Source organism: Crotalus tigris, unplaced genomic scaffold (genome assembly GCF_016545835.1).
Source record: "Crotalus tigris isolate CLP2741 ecotype Arizona unplaced genomic scaffold, ASM1654583v1 scf7180000017781.746583, whole genome shotgun sequence".
Classification (NCBI taxonomy): Eukaryota; Metazoa; Chordata; class Lepidosauria; order Squamata; family Viperidae; genus Crotalus; species Crotalus tigris.
The window spans coordinates 461,814-480,785 of record NW_024096631.1 but is presented as its reverse complement, the minus strand read 5'-3'; the positions used below and the strand labels follow the sequence as shown (position 1 = coordinate 480,785).

Sequence of the window (18,972 nt, the reverse complement as noted above, 5' to 3'; positions counted from 1 at the left end):
GTGCTCAACATAGTCAAAGAGCCAGTGTTGTCTGAAGCCACTTCTGTAGTCATGTGATCAGCATGACTATACACTGAAGGCTCACGGAATGCTGTTTCCTTACCATCTAAGTGGTACCTATTTATCTACTTGCATTTACATCATTTTGAATTGATAGGTTTGTAGGAGCTTGGCAAATAACAGAAGCTCACTCTGTCACTTTGTACTTAGGTCTTGAACTGCCAATCTTCTGGTCAACAAGCTCAGCATCTTAACTTCTTGACTGCCATCCGTATATATTTTCAACAATGTACAGCATATTCTCTATATATTCTATGAAGTATATGATATATACATATATTTCCTTAAATTATATTTAATAAAGATACAGGAGGATCTGGACAGACTTGAACACTGGGCGCTACCTAACAAAATGAAATTCAATGGTGAAAAAAGTAAGGTTTTACATTTAGGCAAGAAAAACCAAATGTACTGGTATAGTATAGGGGATATCTTGCTTGATAATAGTAACTGTGAGAGGGATCTTGGAGTCCTAGTGGATAATCACTTAAATATGAGCCAGCAGTGTGCTACAGCTGCCAAAAAAGCCAACACAGTGCTAGTCTGCATTCATGTGAAGTATTAATACCACTTTACAATGCCTTGGTAAGGCCACACTTGGAATACTGCATCTACTTTGGGTCATCATGATGTAAAAAAGATGTTCAGACTCTAGAACAGGGGTGTCAAACTCGCAATGTCATGTGATGTGTCGCGATGTATCGCAACTTTTTTTCCACTGCCAGCAATGGGGTGGGCGCAGTTTCATCATGACGCATCCAGCCCGTGGGCTGGCAGTTTGACATCTCTGCTCCAGAAAGAGTACAGAGAAGAGCAACAAAAATGATTAGGGAACTGGAGGCTAAAACATATAAGGAACGGCTGCTGGAATTGGATATGTCTAGTTTAATGAAGAGAAGGACTAGGGGTGGTACGATAGCAGTATTCCAATATCTCAGGGGCTGCCACAAAGAAGAGGGAGTCAAACTATTCTCCAAAGCGTCTGAAGGCAGGACAAGAAGCAATGGATGGAAACTAATCAAGGAGAGAAGCAACCTAGAACTAAGGAGAAACTTCCTGACAGTTAGAACAATTAACCAGTGGAACAACCTGCCTCCAGAAGAGGTGAATGCTCCGACACTGGAAGTTTTTAAGAAGAGACTGGACAGGCATTTGTCTGAAATGGTATAGGGTTTCCTGCCTGAGCAGGGGGTTGGACTAGATGACCTCCAAGGTCCCTTCCAACTTTATTATTATTAAATAAATATAATATGTGAATATATATTAGTATACATTTAATATGTATTAAATATATTAAATAAATTATATATAAATATGTTAAATAAAATATTAATAAATATATATTCTCCATATATCCTCAATAATACCAATTCACTATTGTTCTTTTTTATTACATCTGTGTGACTTCTTAGAAAACAAAGCAGTTACTCTAAAGAGTAATTTATAAGCTACCTTTCCCAGCAGGCCTCCAATCAATTATTCATAAACTATTAGCCAGATGTTACTGTCCTATACACTAATATATTTTTCCTATTTCTTTTTGCAATAGGTCTGCATGACTTTCATATGTATAAAAAAATTAAGTATGTTTTTTCACTAAAACGGGCAAAAAACAAAGCTTGTACTCTTAAGTTTTTATTCTAGACACATGGCTATCATTCCAATCTAAAGAACAAAGGTTTCAGGATAGGAAATAGATGACAGCTAGCAAGCTGGTCTGGTTGAAATGAAGAGTCATACATAATTGAACCTTCCCCTATTTCCAGAACTCAAATATTTTTATGTATAGAGAACATGCTTCAGGATGTATATTGAATATACCAATTATCAGATTAGGAGCTTGCCATTAATTTTAAAAAATGATATGGAACTACATTCACTTACACTCTAAGGAGAAAACACCCTACATTATCTTAGGAAAAAAGGTATCAAACTAAACAGTAAAACATCAACCAAGATTTTAATTTCCATTTCCCTAGGAAATTTTGTTTGATTTAACTCAGCTTTTAAAAACATATTGATTGACTGATTTATTTAAGCACAATCTATCAACCATGCATTCCATTTAAAAACGTAAAAAAAATCTACATACATGTATAATATAGCTCAACACAGTTTCTACAGGGTTTAGTGTATCTTTGCTCAGAATACAAGTACAGCTTCTAACTTACGTTTTTCATCATCAGCATGCACAAGTGATGCTGCTCTTGACAACACATCCAATGGAGTCTCCATTCCTGACTGGATCCTGTATAAGAAATAAATATTGTATTATTTTGTCAGACAATAAAAGAGGCAAATTCCTATTTCATTAAATCATCAGCGATCAATAGGGCCAGATGCTTCTTCAGACAGGCCTCCAGATACAGGAGATGTTGAGATCCAATATTTATTGTCTTGTCTGCAAGCCACCCAGAGTTATGAAGCACCAGATGGGTGGCTACATAAGGCTAAAACATGTTCACTAGGGGTCAAAAACAACTTGATGGCACATAATCAATCATATGAGATTATTGCATTAAAAAACAAATATTTTCTCTCAAGAAAAGCTATAGGTGAGAGTGGAGCAATCAGAAATGAATCCCCAGTATATCACTTTGTGAATAAAATCAATCCAAACAATAAAAGAAAAATAATAGTTCCAAGAATAAAGCTTGTAAAATACCCTCTTCCCCAGTAAAGCTTGTAAAATAAGCCCATTGGTTTCAGTAATCCAAATTAAAACACCGCTCTGCTATACGTGTTAGTTTGGTTCTTAGAAGAACCATTCTTGCTTCCTGAATTATACCAGTAATTGCACCCAAATTGCAGCAGTATTATCTTCAGACTGTCATCCCCTTTTTAATAAATTATTTCATTACACTAAACAACCAAGCCAAAACAATTACAAATTGGATAACAACTGAATTCCAGAAGTACTAGATGCCCTATAAATCAACTCTTCATTATTAGACACAATGTTTAAGTTTGACTGTTTAGTTAACTATCCATGACAATGTTGTCCAAAAAGTCTCAGATCCCTATAAATTTGATGCTGATTCCTAATAATTTTAAATAAGTTCCCAGGACTAACCAAATTTCAAAAATCCTCCTCTCCAAATGTTTTCACAAAAGTAAAAATTATAACCAAGACTAAATACATTGAACAAAATCTACCAATGTTTTACTTATTTAGGCAAATTTATATAGACAATGTAATGAGATATTACATCGCATTAATAGTTTTATTCTACTGTTTTCCATCTCAATTCTTACAATATGGTCAACAGAAGATGGACTGACCAATTTACTCATAACTTAAGCCACATCTTTAATTTGGATCATGATCACCTGGACAGGTTCCAAAAATAGAATTAACCTAGGTTCAAAAATATCATTAACCTAACCTAGACCTAATTTCATCTCTATCCTAGACTTGGAGATGTATTTATCCAGGTCAAGGTAGAAATCAAGGGTTTTTATGTAACTGAGATCATACTCACATGCTCATTATATGCCGTTTAAGCTGAGAGTATTACAAGTTAAAGCTGTCTGCTCCAGCAGCCATCCTTAACCATGCAAGTTAGAAATTTCAAGCACTAAGCTAAGGAAGGCTGGAAGAGAGACTTCAGAAAAGCCCTTCTGCTTTCTCCTGACACATCAGCTTAAACGTTTCAGACAAAAAATGTACCAGTGTGTTCTGTTTTCAAAGGCATGCACCTCTCATTCATTTTTCAAACTGAATTTTACGTAAAATACATTGCATCAATTTTTTTCCTATAGCAGATGTATGGTGTATTGGCTGCAGAATCTTATTATAACTGACCACATCCAAATTCTCATCCTAACACTATCCAGTAACCCTTTCTCATTCTCTAGCAGACCTATTGAAAGGATGTGTTAAAATCTTGAATCATTTGGAAACTGGGGTTCTGATCCTGCCACCTTGAGATCGAGAAAAACCAGAATATAAATGAAAAGAATAAATACTACTAACGGCATTACTTACACCTAGTATTATGTCACATTCCAAGCATTTCCATAGTTTCAACCAAGGGGAGAGAAGAGAAAATTAAAGTTGTTCAACAAATCTAAGTCCAGAAAGTATTACTAGATTGTATACCTTAAAGAAGAAACTACAGAAATATTAATCATTTTGTTTGTCATGAGTTTATGGGACACAATCTGATATGGAACTCTAGAATGGGAGGCAGAAGCTGCCTGTGTCCCACTGCAGTCCTAAGTAGAGCTTGCCCCACACATACAAAACACCTACAAATGGAAATTACATAGGCAAGAAATATGTTGTTAATTTCAATTATAAATTTGAATCCAGGAGAGAAGTAACAAATCACCAACCTTACCAGGTCCTTATCCAGGGTAAGAGGTTTGCTCTGAGAATTCAGAAACCAAATTCATCTATACTTTGATCATACCAGATATAGGCCAGGGGTGTCAAACTGCTGGCCCGTGGGCTGGATGCGTCATACGGAAGCTGCGCCCACCCATTGCCGGCAATGGCAAAACAATCCCAATACGTTGCGCGATGTCACATGACGCGCGAGTTTGACATGTCTGATATAGGCTAACATACAGTATTAGGGAAGGTGGATTGCAAACAAGTCTGCTTTAAATCAACAAAATGAACCACATATCTTTTTAGCCAAAACTAATCAAAAGTTTACAAAATTATGACTTCAGACAAAAATGATTGCTTTAGAAAATAAATATGGAGACGGATACCGGTAGATAGAAAGTGATTAATTCAACTTTCCTTCCTTAAGGGTTTCATTTCGTTATTTATCCAATCACCAGATGGAGAATGTATCAAAATCACTGTACATAGGAAAACAGAAATAAACAAATAGCGGCTAAAGAAACAAACTCTCTTCCTCTCGGAACTTAACTGTGCAATAAAAACATTACTATGTCTTCATTGTAGCCCTCATTGCCTCTGAATTTACTGTTCAAACACTGATGCCACCTCTCAAACTGAACACCTGCAAAATTTAAATCATTACATCCCAAATGTTGCAAAAAGGGGGATCCTCTACCTGCAGCCAGACTGGGCTAACAGACCAAATCATATCAAATCTCAATTAATACAAGAAGATTTCGAAAGCTAGGAGATGCTACTTTGCATGGAGATAGCAAAACCCTGGAACTGAGAAAGGGGAAATTCCCAAAGCCTTTTGAATGACTCTCTTCAATGTAAAAGCACCCTGCAGAAGGCAGCTGTCTAAAAAATCAAAAGGGCTCAAGGAAGAGCAGATGTCATGCTGACACTGACAAGTCCAAACAAGGCTAGAGAGATGTGTCATTTGGTAAGCACTGACAGGACATGGCAGAGTTAATAGTAAGAGCCTGCAACTATTAGATGGCCAAAACAAACACCTCCCACAAAACTTAGCAAATCCAACCAAACTTGTCCATCAAAGTTTGCATACCAGTACCAACTGCCATCCTTGCTAGCTCTTGCTAAACAGCCTCAAGTTCAGACCGAAGAAGTGGATATCCATGGCAAAAGCAGCACCGGAATGCACGCACATAACTCTTAAGTGGCTTTGTTTCTCTCCAGATCGCTTCCAATCTAACATTTGCTTACATTCTGAGTGAGTTCAGCATGTAAAGGGTGCTAAAGTGGGGGGGGGACTGCAATCGTGGGCGGTTAGGCATCTCGCAAGAGAAAGCCCAGAAAAAAAAAGGGCAGCGCCCCGAGAAAGCTCTGAAGAAAAAACGCAAGGAGGGTCCGTTTGCAAAGGCCAGCTAAAACGACCCATTAAACGCCAAGAATCAACCGGCGCGCTTTTTGTGCAGAATAAATATAACACGACAACGATCTACTACCGATAACTTAGCGTATTCTAACACCAGCAAAACAAACAAGAGAAAGAAAAGGGGGGGAGGGGTAATACGAAGGAGAGCTACATGTTCATTACAAGTACTCTCCCTTTCCCTCCTCCCCCCCCCCGTTCTCCGGGATTTCACTTTTCCAAGACTACAGACGCATAAAATCTACCCCGCGATTTCTCCCACTTGCAGCCGAGAATAAATGCTTTTTTTATTCACTTCTAGCGCTTTATCCACTAGAGAAGTCGGCACGCCGGTCCAAGCACGGCTTGCAACAAACGGCAGGTCTGAAAGCAACCATCCCCCCCCCGCCCCTTCCCTTCCAGAGCCCCGGGCCCGCTTAAAGGCGATCAGGAAAAGCTCCGACCCTCAGCGCCGAGCTTCCATCAGGGTCCACCAAGCGCCGACGAGCATCTTCCCGGTGCCGCACTATTATCCACAGCCCCTCCAGCAAAGCCGCCGCACCGCACTTCCGCCGCCGCCGCCGCCGCGGATACGACCAGGGGCCACGCAAACCCCAGCTCCCGTTGTAGGCGCCTCACTCACCAGTTTGCAAGACCTCCGCGCTACTCAGTTGCGCTCCCCCCTGCAAAGCCGGGCCGAGCCGGGCCAGGAGGGGGGGGGAGGGAAGAGAGAAAAAGTCGGCGCGCGCCCTGCCGCGGTCGCTCCAAGCGTTCCTCGTTTCTCCAGTCGCCAAGCTCGGTTGCGCGGGCTCCAGCCAGGAAGCGCCCTGCCTGCTGATTGGGCAGAGGGGTCGCGCGGCCGGTTCCCAAACAATGCGAGCCTTGCAGATTCACCAGCCGCGCTCGGAACTGCTCGGCGCGCGCTGCGGTGCACTAGCCGAGGAAAGAATTCCAAGAATGATGGAATTCTCTTCCTAGCAGGTGGGGAGAGCCCTGCTGCCCCATTGGTTGCGGAGCTCGTGAGATCAGCCTACATTAGGATAATAAGGCCATGACATCATATCCTCAGCAGGTAATATCGGGGTGGGGGGGTTAGGGAGAAAGAGAAGGAGGGGCGGTTGAGAGAGAAAATGACTAAAATGTGTTTCAATGGGAGCCCGAATTTAGAGGGGGGCGGGAAGTTTTCCTCATTGTCTACCCTCGGCCGCCTCCTTCAGGGCCGAGAGTTCCACGGCGCCTTGGCATCCCCCCCCCCCCACCTACTCGCTGGTTCTCGGCTACACAAAGCAGGAGCTTGGCAGTTACTCGGTCGCAGCAGTGGTTTCTATGCAACGTACCGCGACTCTGATCCGGACTAAAGCGACGAGATTGCAGCCGCTTGCCCGGAAGAAACCCGCTGGAGGGCATAATAGGCGGCCACCTTTGTGCGTCCTCCAAGCGATTCCCGCCGAACGAAGGTCAGATCCGAGAGGAGGAGTAATTTCTTTCAGTAATTCCTAAATTACCTGAATTCGTCTTCATATCCCTCCTTGGGCGATTAGTTTTATTATTTTTTGACCGACTGTCTTGTATTGTTTTATCTGTGGAGTAAAATTGTAATGACCCAAGGGCTTTCTAAACTTCTTGCAGCAAACTCGCTTCCATTGAGGGTTCATGTCCTTCCTAATTCTGTCCTTCCTATCAAAACTTTTGAAAAAGAATCTTTTTCTTCAGCGTAAAATTGCAAAATTGTATGAATAATTGGAGACCGGATACTGTACAACAAGGGTCCCCAACCCCCGGTCCGTGGACCGGTACTGGGCCAGGACATGCCAACAACCGGTCCTCACAAACAAAGCCCCATCCGCAGGATGCAGGCAGCACACAAAACCACACACCCTCCGGTCTGCAGAACAACCTCTCTCCAGTAACTGGTCCCTGGTGCCCGAAAGGTTGGGGACCTCTGTTACAAAAATAAGAGAAATGAATCAGGCAAAACATACCAAGTTTATCAAGCTTCAGTCTGTGTTTACTACTGAGGAAGACTGTCAACAAAACATTGCTGTGGAAACAATATGTGAAGTCAGCCTTTTCTAGAAGAGAAACACAAAAATCTTCCTCAGCGTAGTCGAAGTATCAAGGAGTTACTTGTCCCCTCATCAAATCTAAATAAGTGGTATCAATGAAAATACTATATATTTTACTTGAAATAGTTGCATTTTTATCATAATATATACGCTGCAATTTAACTCTGTCCATAGCTTTGGGAGGGGAAGAGTGCCTCCCTGCAAATTTCTTGGTAAGGTTTTTCAGAAATTGTTCACCCTTTCCTTCTTCCTAGGGCTGAAAGAGAGTGACTGGCCCAGATTCTCCATAGGATCAATATCAATATGTAACTCAGGCATGTCAAACTCGTGATGTCACATGACATCATGTAATGTATAGGGACTTTTTCCCATTGCCAGCAATGGGGTGGGCGCAGTTTTGGTGTGACACATCTGGCCCATGGTCGGGCAGTTTGACATGCCTGATGTAGCTAATATTTAGGTACTACAAAAATGACGCATCATTTGCAAGTGGAATATGACTGCACCCATAAAAGGAATCTTTGAATGGAACTAATCAAAATGGAAGCACCCTATATGGTAGATGTCTTCCAAGGTTTTTAAATTTAGGTCTACAGGTACTTCTTGACTTATGACTGTAATTGACCCCAATTTTTCTGTTGTTAAGTGAGGCAATTGTTAATTAAGAACTTTCTGCCATAATTGTTGTACACAAAGTTTGATCATGTGACTGTCAGGATGCTTCAACAGTCATAATGTGAGAACTAGTCATAAGTAACTTTATTCAGTGCCCTTGTAACTTTGAATGATCATTAGACAAATAGTTTTAAGTCCAGGACTACCTGTATTTTGATCATTGCCCAATGACTGTATTAGAAGCGAATGAGTGTTCATAAATATGAAAAACAAACAAAAAATTTCTAATGCCCATGTTGAAATAGCAAGTTATACATCTGAGAAAAGTGAAATCTCTTAAGGTTAATTAATCTTGTAGAGCCTGAAGTACTTTTTTGTTCACATATAAAAATCAGAAAACATTAACTATATGTTTTAAATACTTTAGATAAAAAAACTAAAATATCATGCATAGCTGAAGGTATTTTATTGATAAAAATTATGGAACATTAGCTCCATATTAGGCACATCTAACAATGTACAGTGCACATTGCAACACATGTACTATAAATGATAGCTATTAGAAGAAATGTAAACATGATAAAAAGCAAACAAAAGATTCATTGAAAGTTATCTACATATCTTGCTTCTTTGTTATTTTTTAATCTTTGAAAATATCCAGTTTACTTTAAAAAGTAAGCAAAGCAAAATAGTATGCTCATAAAATTGCATTAAAACACTGGATAGTGGCATTCAACCTATAACTGTTAAGTTTATCCGTAGAGTTAAGACAAACTTGATTGGTGTCTAATCCTAAAGTTTCATAAGTTTAAACATGTGGAATAAAATGAAGATAACATACTTCTTGAGAGTTAAAGTGTTTAGTGTGTGTAAATCTGCCCAGAACGATTATTAGTGTTGTTTCCAGTACCTTGAGCTCTTTGTTCCTGCCATGGTCCCAACAGTCTCTCCTTGTCCAGCACAAAGAAAATCTCTTGAGATTTCAGGAACAAATCTCTTGAGATTTCAGAGCTCCACCTCTATGCCACCACGCCACTCAAAAATAAATAAAACCCTTAAAATATCATTTTACTCACCTTTGTTGTAATTACAGCATTCCTTGTAACTTGCATTCTATTCAGAAATAGTGAATTTTCCATGTTTTATTTTGATCGTATTTTATTGTTTTAACTATTCTGTTTTTAAAAACTTTTTAATGATTTTAATTAACATTGTGACCATAAGAAAGGCTGAGCGACAATTGAGGCCTTTGAACTATGGTGCTGGAGAAGACTCCTGCAAGTCTTTTGGACTGCAAGGCGTTCAAACCGGTGAGTCCTAGAATAGATCAACCCTGACTGCTATTTAGAAAGCCAGATCCTGAAGTTGAAACACAAATACTTTGGCCACCTAATGAGAAGGAAGGACTCACTGGAGAAGGGCCTAATGCTGGGAAAGATTGAGGGCAACAGAAGAATGGGGCGACAGAGAATGAGGTGGCTGTATGGAGTCACTGAAACAGTAGGCGTCAACTTAAATGGACTCCAGAAGATGGTAGAGGACAGGAAGATCTGGAGGAATGTTGTCCATGGGGTCGCAATAAGTCATACACGACTTTGCAGTTAACAACAGCAACAAAATTAACATTGTAATCCACCCAAACCACTTAAGTTACTAGCAATAGCAATAGCACTTAAGACTTATATATTGCTTCACAGCCCTCTCTAAGCAGTTTACAGAGTCAGGATATTGCCCCCAACAATCTGGGTCCTCATTTTATTGACCTCGGAAGGATGAGTCAACCTTGAGCTGGTCAGTCTTGAACTGCCAAATTGCTGGCAGCCAACCAGTAGTAGCAGTCTATAGTACTACATTCTAACCACTACGCCACCATGGCTCTTAACTAGAAGTAAAATTAATCAATTGCTTATTGGGCTTCATAATTGTAGTTTTTATTTACAGTAATGCACTGCCTCTTAATTTATTAAGGATTGCTTTTGTGAGAACCAGCTTGATGCGGTGTTTAAGGCATCAGTCTAGAAACTGGGAGACTGTGAGTTTTAGTCCTGCCTTAAGCACAAAGCCAACTGAGCGAACTTGGAATCTCTCTCAAACCACTTCAGAAATCTTGCCAAGAAAACTGCAGGGACTTGTCCAAGCAGCCACCAGAAGTCAACACTGTCTTAAAGGCATTTGTGCACATGCACACATACGTAGACATAGCTTTTGTCTGCTATGTCCTAGCATGAACTTTGCTCTTTGAACATTCCGATGAGTATATAACAAATGTCTAGACTCTAGGCAAACTTACATAAGGGTCTGTCTAAGATGTGGCTTATCTTCCACCATCTCCATTCCATGACATATTTCAAAATACAGTCAAATCTGATATATAATGGCTCATGCCACTTTATTATGCACTCAAGCAAAACTACACAATGAAACATGGAAATACCCAATAAACTGAAACTAATAACTTTTTACGCAATAATGGATTATCAGTTTAATGCTAATATACTAATACTGTGAAAAGACAATAGAGAGGAAGAGTTAAAGTGAAATAGCAAATATTGTGGGAAATGAATTTAAGAAGTGATGCACTGAATCAATGGTATAAGCAATCCATTGATTAGGTAGAGCAATCTACCTGAGTTTGTGGCTTAGCAGAAGCCTCCAAGAAGTTCCAGCACATTGGTGGAAAACATCTTCAGTTGATCTATCCTCACCATGGATGTACAGTGTACCTGAATAAGCAGTTTCACTTGATACCTAAAGGGAAATCTATTTTGCATGCTATTCTAAGCCTTTATTTAAATCAATTGGAATGAGTGACATTTTAAATAATGAATTCCTCTCACCACTTATTAAGGGTTAATAACACTGTGCACAGATTTCTTTTTTTTTTTTAGCTTGCCAAGCTTTTTAGCTATATAATTCAAATTCTCCAACTGAATTTTCTCCAGAGGTTTCTTATCTGTGATAAAGGCCATTACTTCTTGAGCATGTTAGAAAAACTCACAGCCTGTGATTACATTTATTAATTTTTCTGGCCTTCTTCTTTTAACACACTTTGTTTGAAATTAGGCCGTCCAACCTGTATGAAATACTGTTTGGTAATAATCAAATAAAGGACTGGTTTTGTTTAACTTTTGCAAGAACAATTTTAATCTAATGTCACCAAACCACAGATTTATAAAATTGTATTTACACTACTTGCTGTTACCTTTTTTCTAATGTTAAAATATACTTCTTAGCGTCCATGAGTATTTATTTCTAATACAAAGGATTTCTTTTCTCAAAGTAGTGCCCAATGTAACAAACACCAAAACAGGATTAAAGATAACAAAGTGTAAGGTATATTCTGAAGCCAAAGATTTAACTACTTTAATCTGAAGTAAATTCTCCAAAATATGTACTACTACTATGGTAAAAGGCCTTCCCAGTATATGGCCTTATAGATCCCATGGCTATGAAAGCCAACTGAAATACAGGTAGTCCCCACTTTATGGCCCCATTTGAGCCCAAAATTTATGTTGTCAAATGAGAAATTTGTTAAGTGAGTTTTGCTCCATTTTATGACTTTTTTTGGCCAGATTTGTTAAGTAAATTATTGCAATTATTAAATTAGTGACACGGTTGTTAAGTGAATCTGGTTTCCCAATTGACTTTGCTTGTCAGAAGATCGCAAAAGGGGTCACATGACTCTGGGACACGGCACCCATCACAAATGTGAGTCAGTTGTCAAGCATCTGAATGTAAATCACATGACCATGGAGATGCTACAATGGTCATAAGTGTGAAAAATGGTCATAAGTCACTTTTTCCAGTGCCATTGTAACTTTGAACAGTCACTAAACTGTTGTAAGTCGAGGACTACTTGTAGATGAAAATTTAAAGAAAAGCAAAGAACACAGATTTTTATCTCCATTGCCACTGCACACCACTGAGATTTTAATGAGCTTTCTGCTCTAAGTTCAGGAATTTAGGCAGTTACAGGAAGTCTGTGTTTATGTTCTGCATAAAGTTGAGTTTCTTGTTTTCATTGTATACCACTACTAGAATTCTTGGCCAGAAAGTTTGATTGGTTCTTATAGGTATATGCAACAGGGCCTGAAAAGCAGCTGACTTTCAGATTCTAATAATCTAAATATAGGATGGAGATACTTGAGAAGTTAAGATATCTACCATCCTTAGGCAACAAGCCTGCAGTGATATTCTGCATATTCCGTCAACAGAGGAAAAAATAGATGGGAACTGAACAGGTGGAGAACAATAAATCTTTCTTGAATTTGCTGTTTCATTTTCCTTACCAAAGCAGATGACCAATTCTGTACAAAGTATTGTGTATGTTTATTGTATTTCAAATGTGATCTGTACTACAGAAGTAGCTATGAGCAACTCATACAGATAAGGAACCATGCAAAAATAAATAAATAAATAAATACATACATACATACATAATACATACATACATACATACATCTATCAATTGATTTATCTATTGATGTATCTAGTATCCATACAGACTGATAATAAGAAACAATATGTAACACATTCAGTTTATTGTGGAAGATTCAGACAGGAAGAAATAATTTGTGTATTATATTAAATTTAGGAGAGGAAATCCAGCAGAACAACAATAAAATGAAAGCACAAGTATACATCAGTATGATCAACGCAGGTTTTTAACAAATGCATGACACTGAATTAGAATATATTTAGCAATAAGGATGGTAAAAAAGCACACAGTAAACAGTTCATTTCCATATTTTGAGAATTTTCAATGCAACCAATCATATACAATGACAAATCTCTTTATTTCAATAATCTCTTTTGTTTTTGTACATTTCTTTATAAAGAAATACATTTTCTCTGAATGATTTTTATGCAACAATTGAACAGAGTGATTTTCATTAAGAAAAATAGGAGAAACTCAAAACATGGACAGCTTTAGATCATGACTCATTCTTGGCACTGTACCCAAAACCTGAGCAGACTGAAGTGCTATCACTTTCAGAAGGAAGGTAGGAAAACAGGAAGGTTTTCAAAAGTCATCCTAGGGAATAAAATCTTTTTTAAGCTCTGACACTTAAAAGGGTTTTTGTGCAGTGGCTAACAGTATTTCAAAGGCATCAAAAATTGTAATAAACTCTCCATGTTATAAATTTGGAAGTTACTTCCCCTGGTTTACATAGCTGCACATAAAATGCTTAATTAGCCATTGCATTGTGCTTCTCTCTCTCTCTCTCTCTCCCTTTAGAACACTACATTCCCCTCTGCTCTGTTTATAACAGTCTTTATTGAGATTAGAGGTCAATCCCCAGGTTCACAGACCTAATCAAATTACTTTTTAACATTTTTAAGCCATATTTTTCACCAGAATAATCTATTCCAAACCTTATTAAACCTTTCAGTCTTTATGACTGGATATGTGCATTTGCTTGAGCCCTGCATTGACTGCCTTTGTGAAAATAGGTATGTGAACTCCAAGTATGCTTGGATATAAAAATATACAAATGTGATTTTATATATGTGTCTGTTCACACTTCTAAAATAAAAATCTATTTATAAACGATTGTGAATTCCCTTTGGCACAGCAACTAGGTTGTCTTGCATTTCCAACTGAATATGTAAGCTGTAGGAATGTGCAAAACGTTCCACACAAAAAATGCTCTGGACATGGACCAGCTGGTTTCATGTTGTCCATGCCCGTGTGTTCCCAGGATTGTTTCTTCTAGATGGGGATAAAGGCATCACTCCCTGATAAGAGGGCAGAGAAAGAATTGGCAAGATTTGGGGCAAAAAAAACAGTGGGGTATGTTGTGTTGGAATCTATTCATCCTGTAAAATACACTTCAGGATTTCCCCCTGCATCATATACCTAAAAAGGAAGTGGGGTTTCAATCACACATTTTTTATATCCCTTCCCATCCCTTGGCCTTTATAGACTTTCTCTGACTCCTAGAACTAACACAATTTGTTGTTTTTGCTAAACTTAAGTCAATTGAAGATAAAATGGTTTGTGCTCGGTTTGAAACAAAATGGTTTGTTTGTTTTTTTGTCACAATACCTGTAAGATTCAACATTCAAACAAATATGTGTTGGGAGATGTTGTCCAATTAACTTGACTGTGGTTCAGCTGCATCTTTTACATTTATATGATGAAGTAAGTTGATGTGCAGTATCACTTGAATTAGATATTTTACTCTTCTTCAACACATTTATATACAGTACAATTATTGATTACATTCTAAATAGCATCATAGCAGTTTTTACAAAGATGTAACATGAGCCAATACTCCTCTCCAAATTTGTCAGTTTGAAATTTATGGTACAAAACCTATGAACCCAAAAGGTTTAAGGGAACCAGCAGGGTAAATCCAATGGCATTTGGTAAAAGTTGAAATTTAGGAAAGAGGAGATTCCTACATGTATTCAAACTTCCAAAATATACTAATGGTACCTCGGTCCTTATCAGTAAACTATTCCAGAAGATGTGCCAAATACTAAAACCAATGGGGTAAGTCATGAGAAAACCACATGACTTCTCACTTGACCCATTATTTCAGCTGGAAGAAATAGTCACAAAGTAGCCAACATCAACAGGTTCTTCCTTGCATGTTAACTACTGGGAGAAAGATGAGACCAGGACAAGATTTCTGATGCAAAACCGTTGGATACCAAATTCAATGAGTTTTGAAGCAGTCGAGTGCCAAGGTATAACTGTATATACTAGGTCAAATTAGAGTTAAAGCAGGGAGAAAGAAGATGCTAGCCTCTGAAACTGCGTATCAGCACACATTTTAATAAAAAGTTGGTCTTGAAAGTTTTGGGAAAAAATTCAGATGAAATAAAAACTTTGTCTATACTGAATATATACACAAGAATTCACAAGGTCTTTTAAAAAAAGCAAGTAATTGATAATCAACTGAATTTAGCTTTCATTCACATGAGAAGTTCTGCATCTTCTAAAATTAAAAAAAAAAAAACCTTTTTCCATACAATCTTCCCAATAAAATAATGCTATAGCTTAATAATGCAGTCCTTCAATTCAAACCACTGGAAGAACGACAGTATTAATCTATTGCAGAAACACCCCCATCCTATCCAATGTCATTTCTGTCTTACATTTGGCAATGAAATTGCACTAGCTACCTGAGAGACAAGGAAATCAGACTTTACAATTCTTAATTTCTCAGTTCCTTTAATGCAGCAGTTCTCAACCTGTGGGTCGCGACCCCATTTGGGGTTGAACAACCATTTCACGGGGGTCGCGGAACAATGCAGTCCACCATTTTTTCCCCTTTTCCTTAGCTGTGCTACTCCCTTTTATTCTATTGGCTTTTGAAAGCCAATAGAATAGACTCTCTTGAATAGAGTCTAATTCTATTGGCTTTCAAAAGCCAATAGGAATTTTCCAGGCTGTCTCTGCCCTGCTGAGCCCGCCAAAAGTCCCATTTTGCAAACGGTGCTGCAAGTTGTCTGCAGCAAAGGCGAGCTGTCTGGAAGTTTCCACCCCTCCCTGCTGAGCAACTACTAAAAATGTAAGTAAAAGAGAACCCATCCAAACTAATCAGGAATTAGTTTTTGTAACTTATGAAAGCATATTAAAATGTTTTGAATCTCTGTATCTGTGACAAGTATTATACATACACACAGATATGCCTATTTTCAGTCAAATATTTCTAAAACACTCATTTCTGCAATTGTGGCTTATTAATTCTCTTATTACATCAACTTAAAATTGAGTTGCCCTAGAGAATGGTTGGGGGATTTATTTATTTATATTAATATATATGTCGCCCCTCTCGTAAGTAAAGCACCTCTGGATGGCCTTAAGAATTACATCTTGGTCCTTCCAGACATTTTCTAAGTCAGTTCTCAACATTTCTGATTACCATCTACACTGGCTGAAACCAATACCTGAAACAGAAAACTGCAATTCTTAAAAAAAAACAAAACCTTTTTTTATTTCTGTAGCTCCATTTCACTGTTTCTATAATTTTTTTCCTTGTATTCCCAAAAATGTCTCCACTACTGGAAATAACGTTTATCATCCATATAATTATAATATTTCCCTTTTTGAGTCAACTTCCATAGCTAATCACATTCTGTGATTTAACTAATTGATTTATTTATCACATTTAGAAACTATGTACCTCCCTCACTCTTGTCAGTGTATATATAAAATAGTATGTAAAGAGCTTTCACAAGCAAGGAGAGAACGGAGCAGGAAGATAATAAATACACACACACACACATCCTTCACCCCAAATCACTACAATATACTCACTTCAGAAGAAGAGGTATTTAGGATCAATTTCATAAATCAAATCTTTTAATAAAATGATAGTTATATGTCTTTCCTTTTTTCTCCCCTCTTGTACCATTGAGTTAGTCTTGACTTCTAATAAGAACATACATTAATTTCTGCAATTTTCCTAACGTGTTTTGGAAATGTTTGCTCTTGCCTTCTTTCTCGAGTTAAGAGAGAAAGTGTGACCCAAAGTTGGCCTTGATGCCTAAGGCAGGATGAAAACTTAAGTTTTCTTCGCTCCTAGTCCAATGCCTTATATTTTAGAAAACCAATCCGGCAGCTTTCCTTTATGATCCAGTAGTCAAAGTTCATTGCGTTGGGTATTGAGGAAGAAAAGCAACCTAAAATGTTGATGGAAAATGATATTCTTTGATTTTATCTGTTAGGTATTATTGAGCCTGGTCGGGCTACCTGGAGATTGTACAGTCTGACGTTAAAAGCATTTTGTGAATTGGTAGTGTAACAGAACTCTTTCATTATATATATATCAACTTATTATTAATCCCAGGAACTCAACAATAACCAGACCTTGTTTTGAAATATGACCTACTCACCAATATTTTGCTGTGAATTATATTGATGTCAACCGTGCCTGGAAAGCACATATCAAACTTTGACCTTTCTCAAAGTTACTTGATATGTGTGTCTACACAGCAGAAGTGCCAGAAGCAAAAGAATTCAGCACATTGCTATTCAGTGTTTCTTAAGCTATACGACAAGACCATTGCAAGTTCTCGGTAAAGTGAATAATGCAAAAACAGAAGGATGACAAAACTCTCAAACCAAATGTGATTAAAAAAAAAAATAAGGCCTTGGAAACAGGGACATTTTGAAGATGTTACAGGCACAACACATATAAAACAAGCTGTCTGTGAAAAAGTTAGAAAAATGTTAACAAGTATAGGAGAAAATCATTCCAGATAATCTTCAAAGAAGCAGAAAAAAAAGATTTAATCTTAATCTGTTATCTTCCCTGAAAAATTGTCTGAAAATAAATAATACAACAAAGTTTCTCCAAACTGAAGAAGATGCTTTGTCTTCCAAAGTGATGTAAAAAACAGAATTAGAATATCCTTTAGTCACAAGATCAGGTTTTTCAAAGCTTTAACTTCACAGATGTCATGATTTTCTGAACCATCCCTTTGACATTTTGTACATCTTCTTCATACTGTAGATCAATGATTTTTTCATTCCTTTAAATGAAGAAATATTATGTAAATAATGGATGGAAAATTTAAATGGGTTAGAATTCAATCCCCTACATTCATAAATTTAGCTATGTCAACCTACTGGCTCCTGAGATGCTACATGGGGTACTGAAGCATAAATTCATTAGAGAATTTACTGTGATAATTGATTACAGCAGTTATACAGAGATATCAAACACTTTTTCTCATTCAAAATAGCTAGAACTCTTTTACTATTCAAATGCAAAGTAACAGATTTTTATTTTAAGATACAGTATTATTATCAGGAAGTTGCTTTCCTGGTTTAATTGCTGTTATAAATTATTATAAATGATTATATTTGGTTTTGTGATTTTTCTTGCTTATATTACTAGCATTAATATATATTAAGGAACTTTATGTGACACTAAAAAAAACACGCTCTCCTTTTCCATGATCACCCTTGATTCTTATTCTCTGTTAATATCAATTTATACATTAAAAAGCCAAAGAATAATCAGTTACCCAGGAGTTTTTGTATTCTAGTGTTCTGTATTATCTGGTAAATCACCCTACAATTTCATGGTTAACTCTTTAGCCTATTTGACAAGAGTGATTGGCCCATTAATCTGTTAAAGTACTTCTTAATTCATTTCTGAAAAGGTTAGTTTCTCAGTCTTACCCTGCTGCTCTCATGAGTCCAGACCCCAGAGAAGGAGAAGGCAAATCTTCAAGATTTTAGTCAGCTTTTTTCTGTTACTGTGTAATTATATAGCATATGTACAGAATTGCCAAAATAGTTCCTTCTTAGTTTTGCATTTCGTCACTTCCTAAGCTTATTGCTATTTTCATTCTATGTAAATGAAACCATTCCCCCATCCTTTGAGGATACATCTAAGTCTAATAGAGCAGTCTGATTCTATTTTTCACTTCCATGTAACCTTACAAAGCAGCTGCTGTTTCATTTATTATGTGCCATTAATGCCATATGCAGTACAGAATATTTTGTTCACTTAAAATGAAGCAAAGCAATATTT

General features: G+C 37.6%; 2 protein-coding genes across 2 annotated transcripts in view; both read right to left on the bottom strand.

Annotated features, from left to right (window-relative positions):
* VGLL4 (vestigial like family member 4) overlaps positions 1 to 6,835 on the bottom strand; it is a 109,572-nt gene extending 102,737 nt beyond the window's left edge. The window contains exons 1-2 of the mRNA XM_039342248.1: positions 6,436 to 6,835; positions 2,232 to 2,308 (exon numbers count right to left, since the gene is read on the bottom strand). Coding sequence (XP_039198182.1) covers positions 2,232 to 2,295 — 64 coding nt within the window. The 5' untranslated portion in view covers positions 2,296 to 2,308; positions 6,436 to 6,835. The remainder of the gene's footprint in view (positions 1 to 2,231; positions 2,309 to 6,435) is intronic.
* A 9,049-nt stretch (positions 6,836 to 15,884) lies between these two features.
* The window catches only part of TAMM41 (TAM41 mitochondrial translocator assembly and maintenance homolog), a 31,619-nt gene continuing 28,531 nt past the window's right edge, over positions 15,885 to 18,972 (bottom strand). The window contains exon 8 of the mRNA XM_039342245.1: positions 15,885 to 17,962. Coding sequence (XP_039198179.1) covers positions 17,889 to 17,962 — 74 coding nt within the window. The 3' untranslated portion in view covers positions 15,885 to 17,888. The remainder of the gene's footprint in view (positions 17,963 to 18,972) is intronic.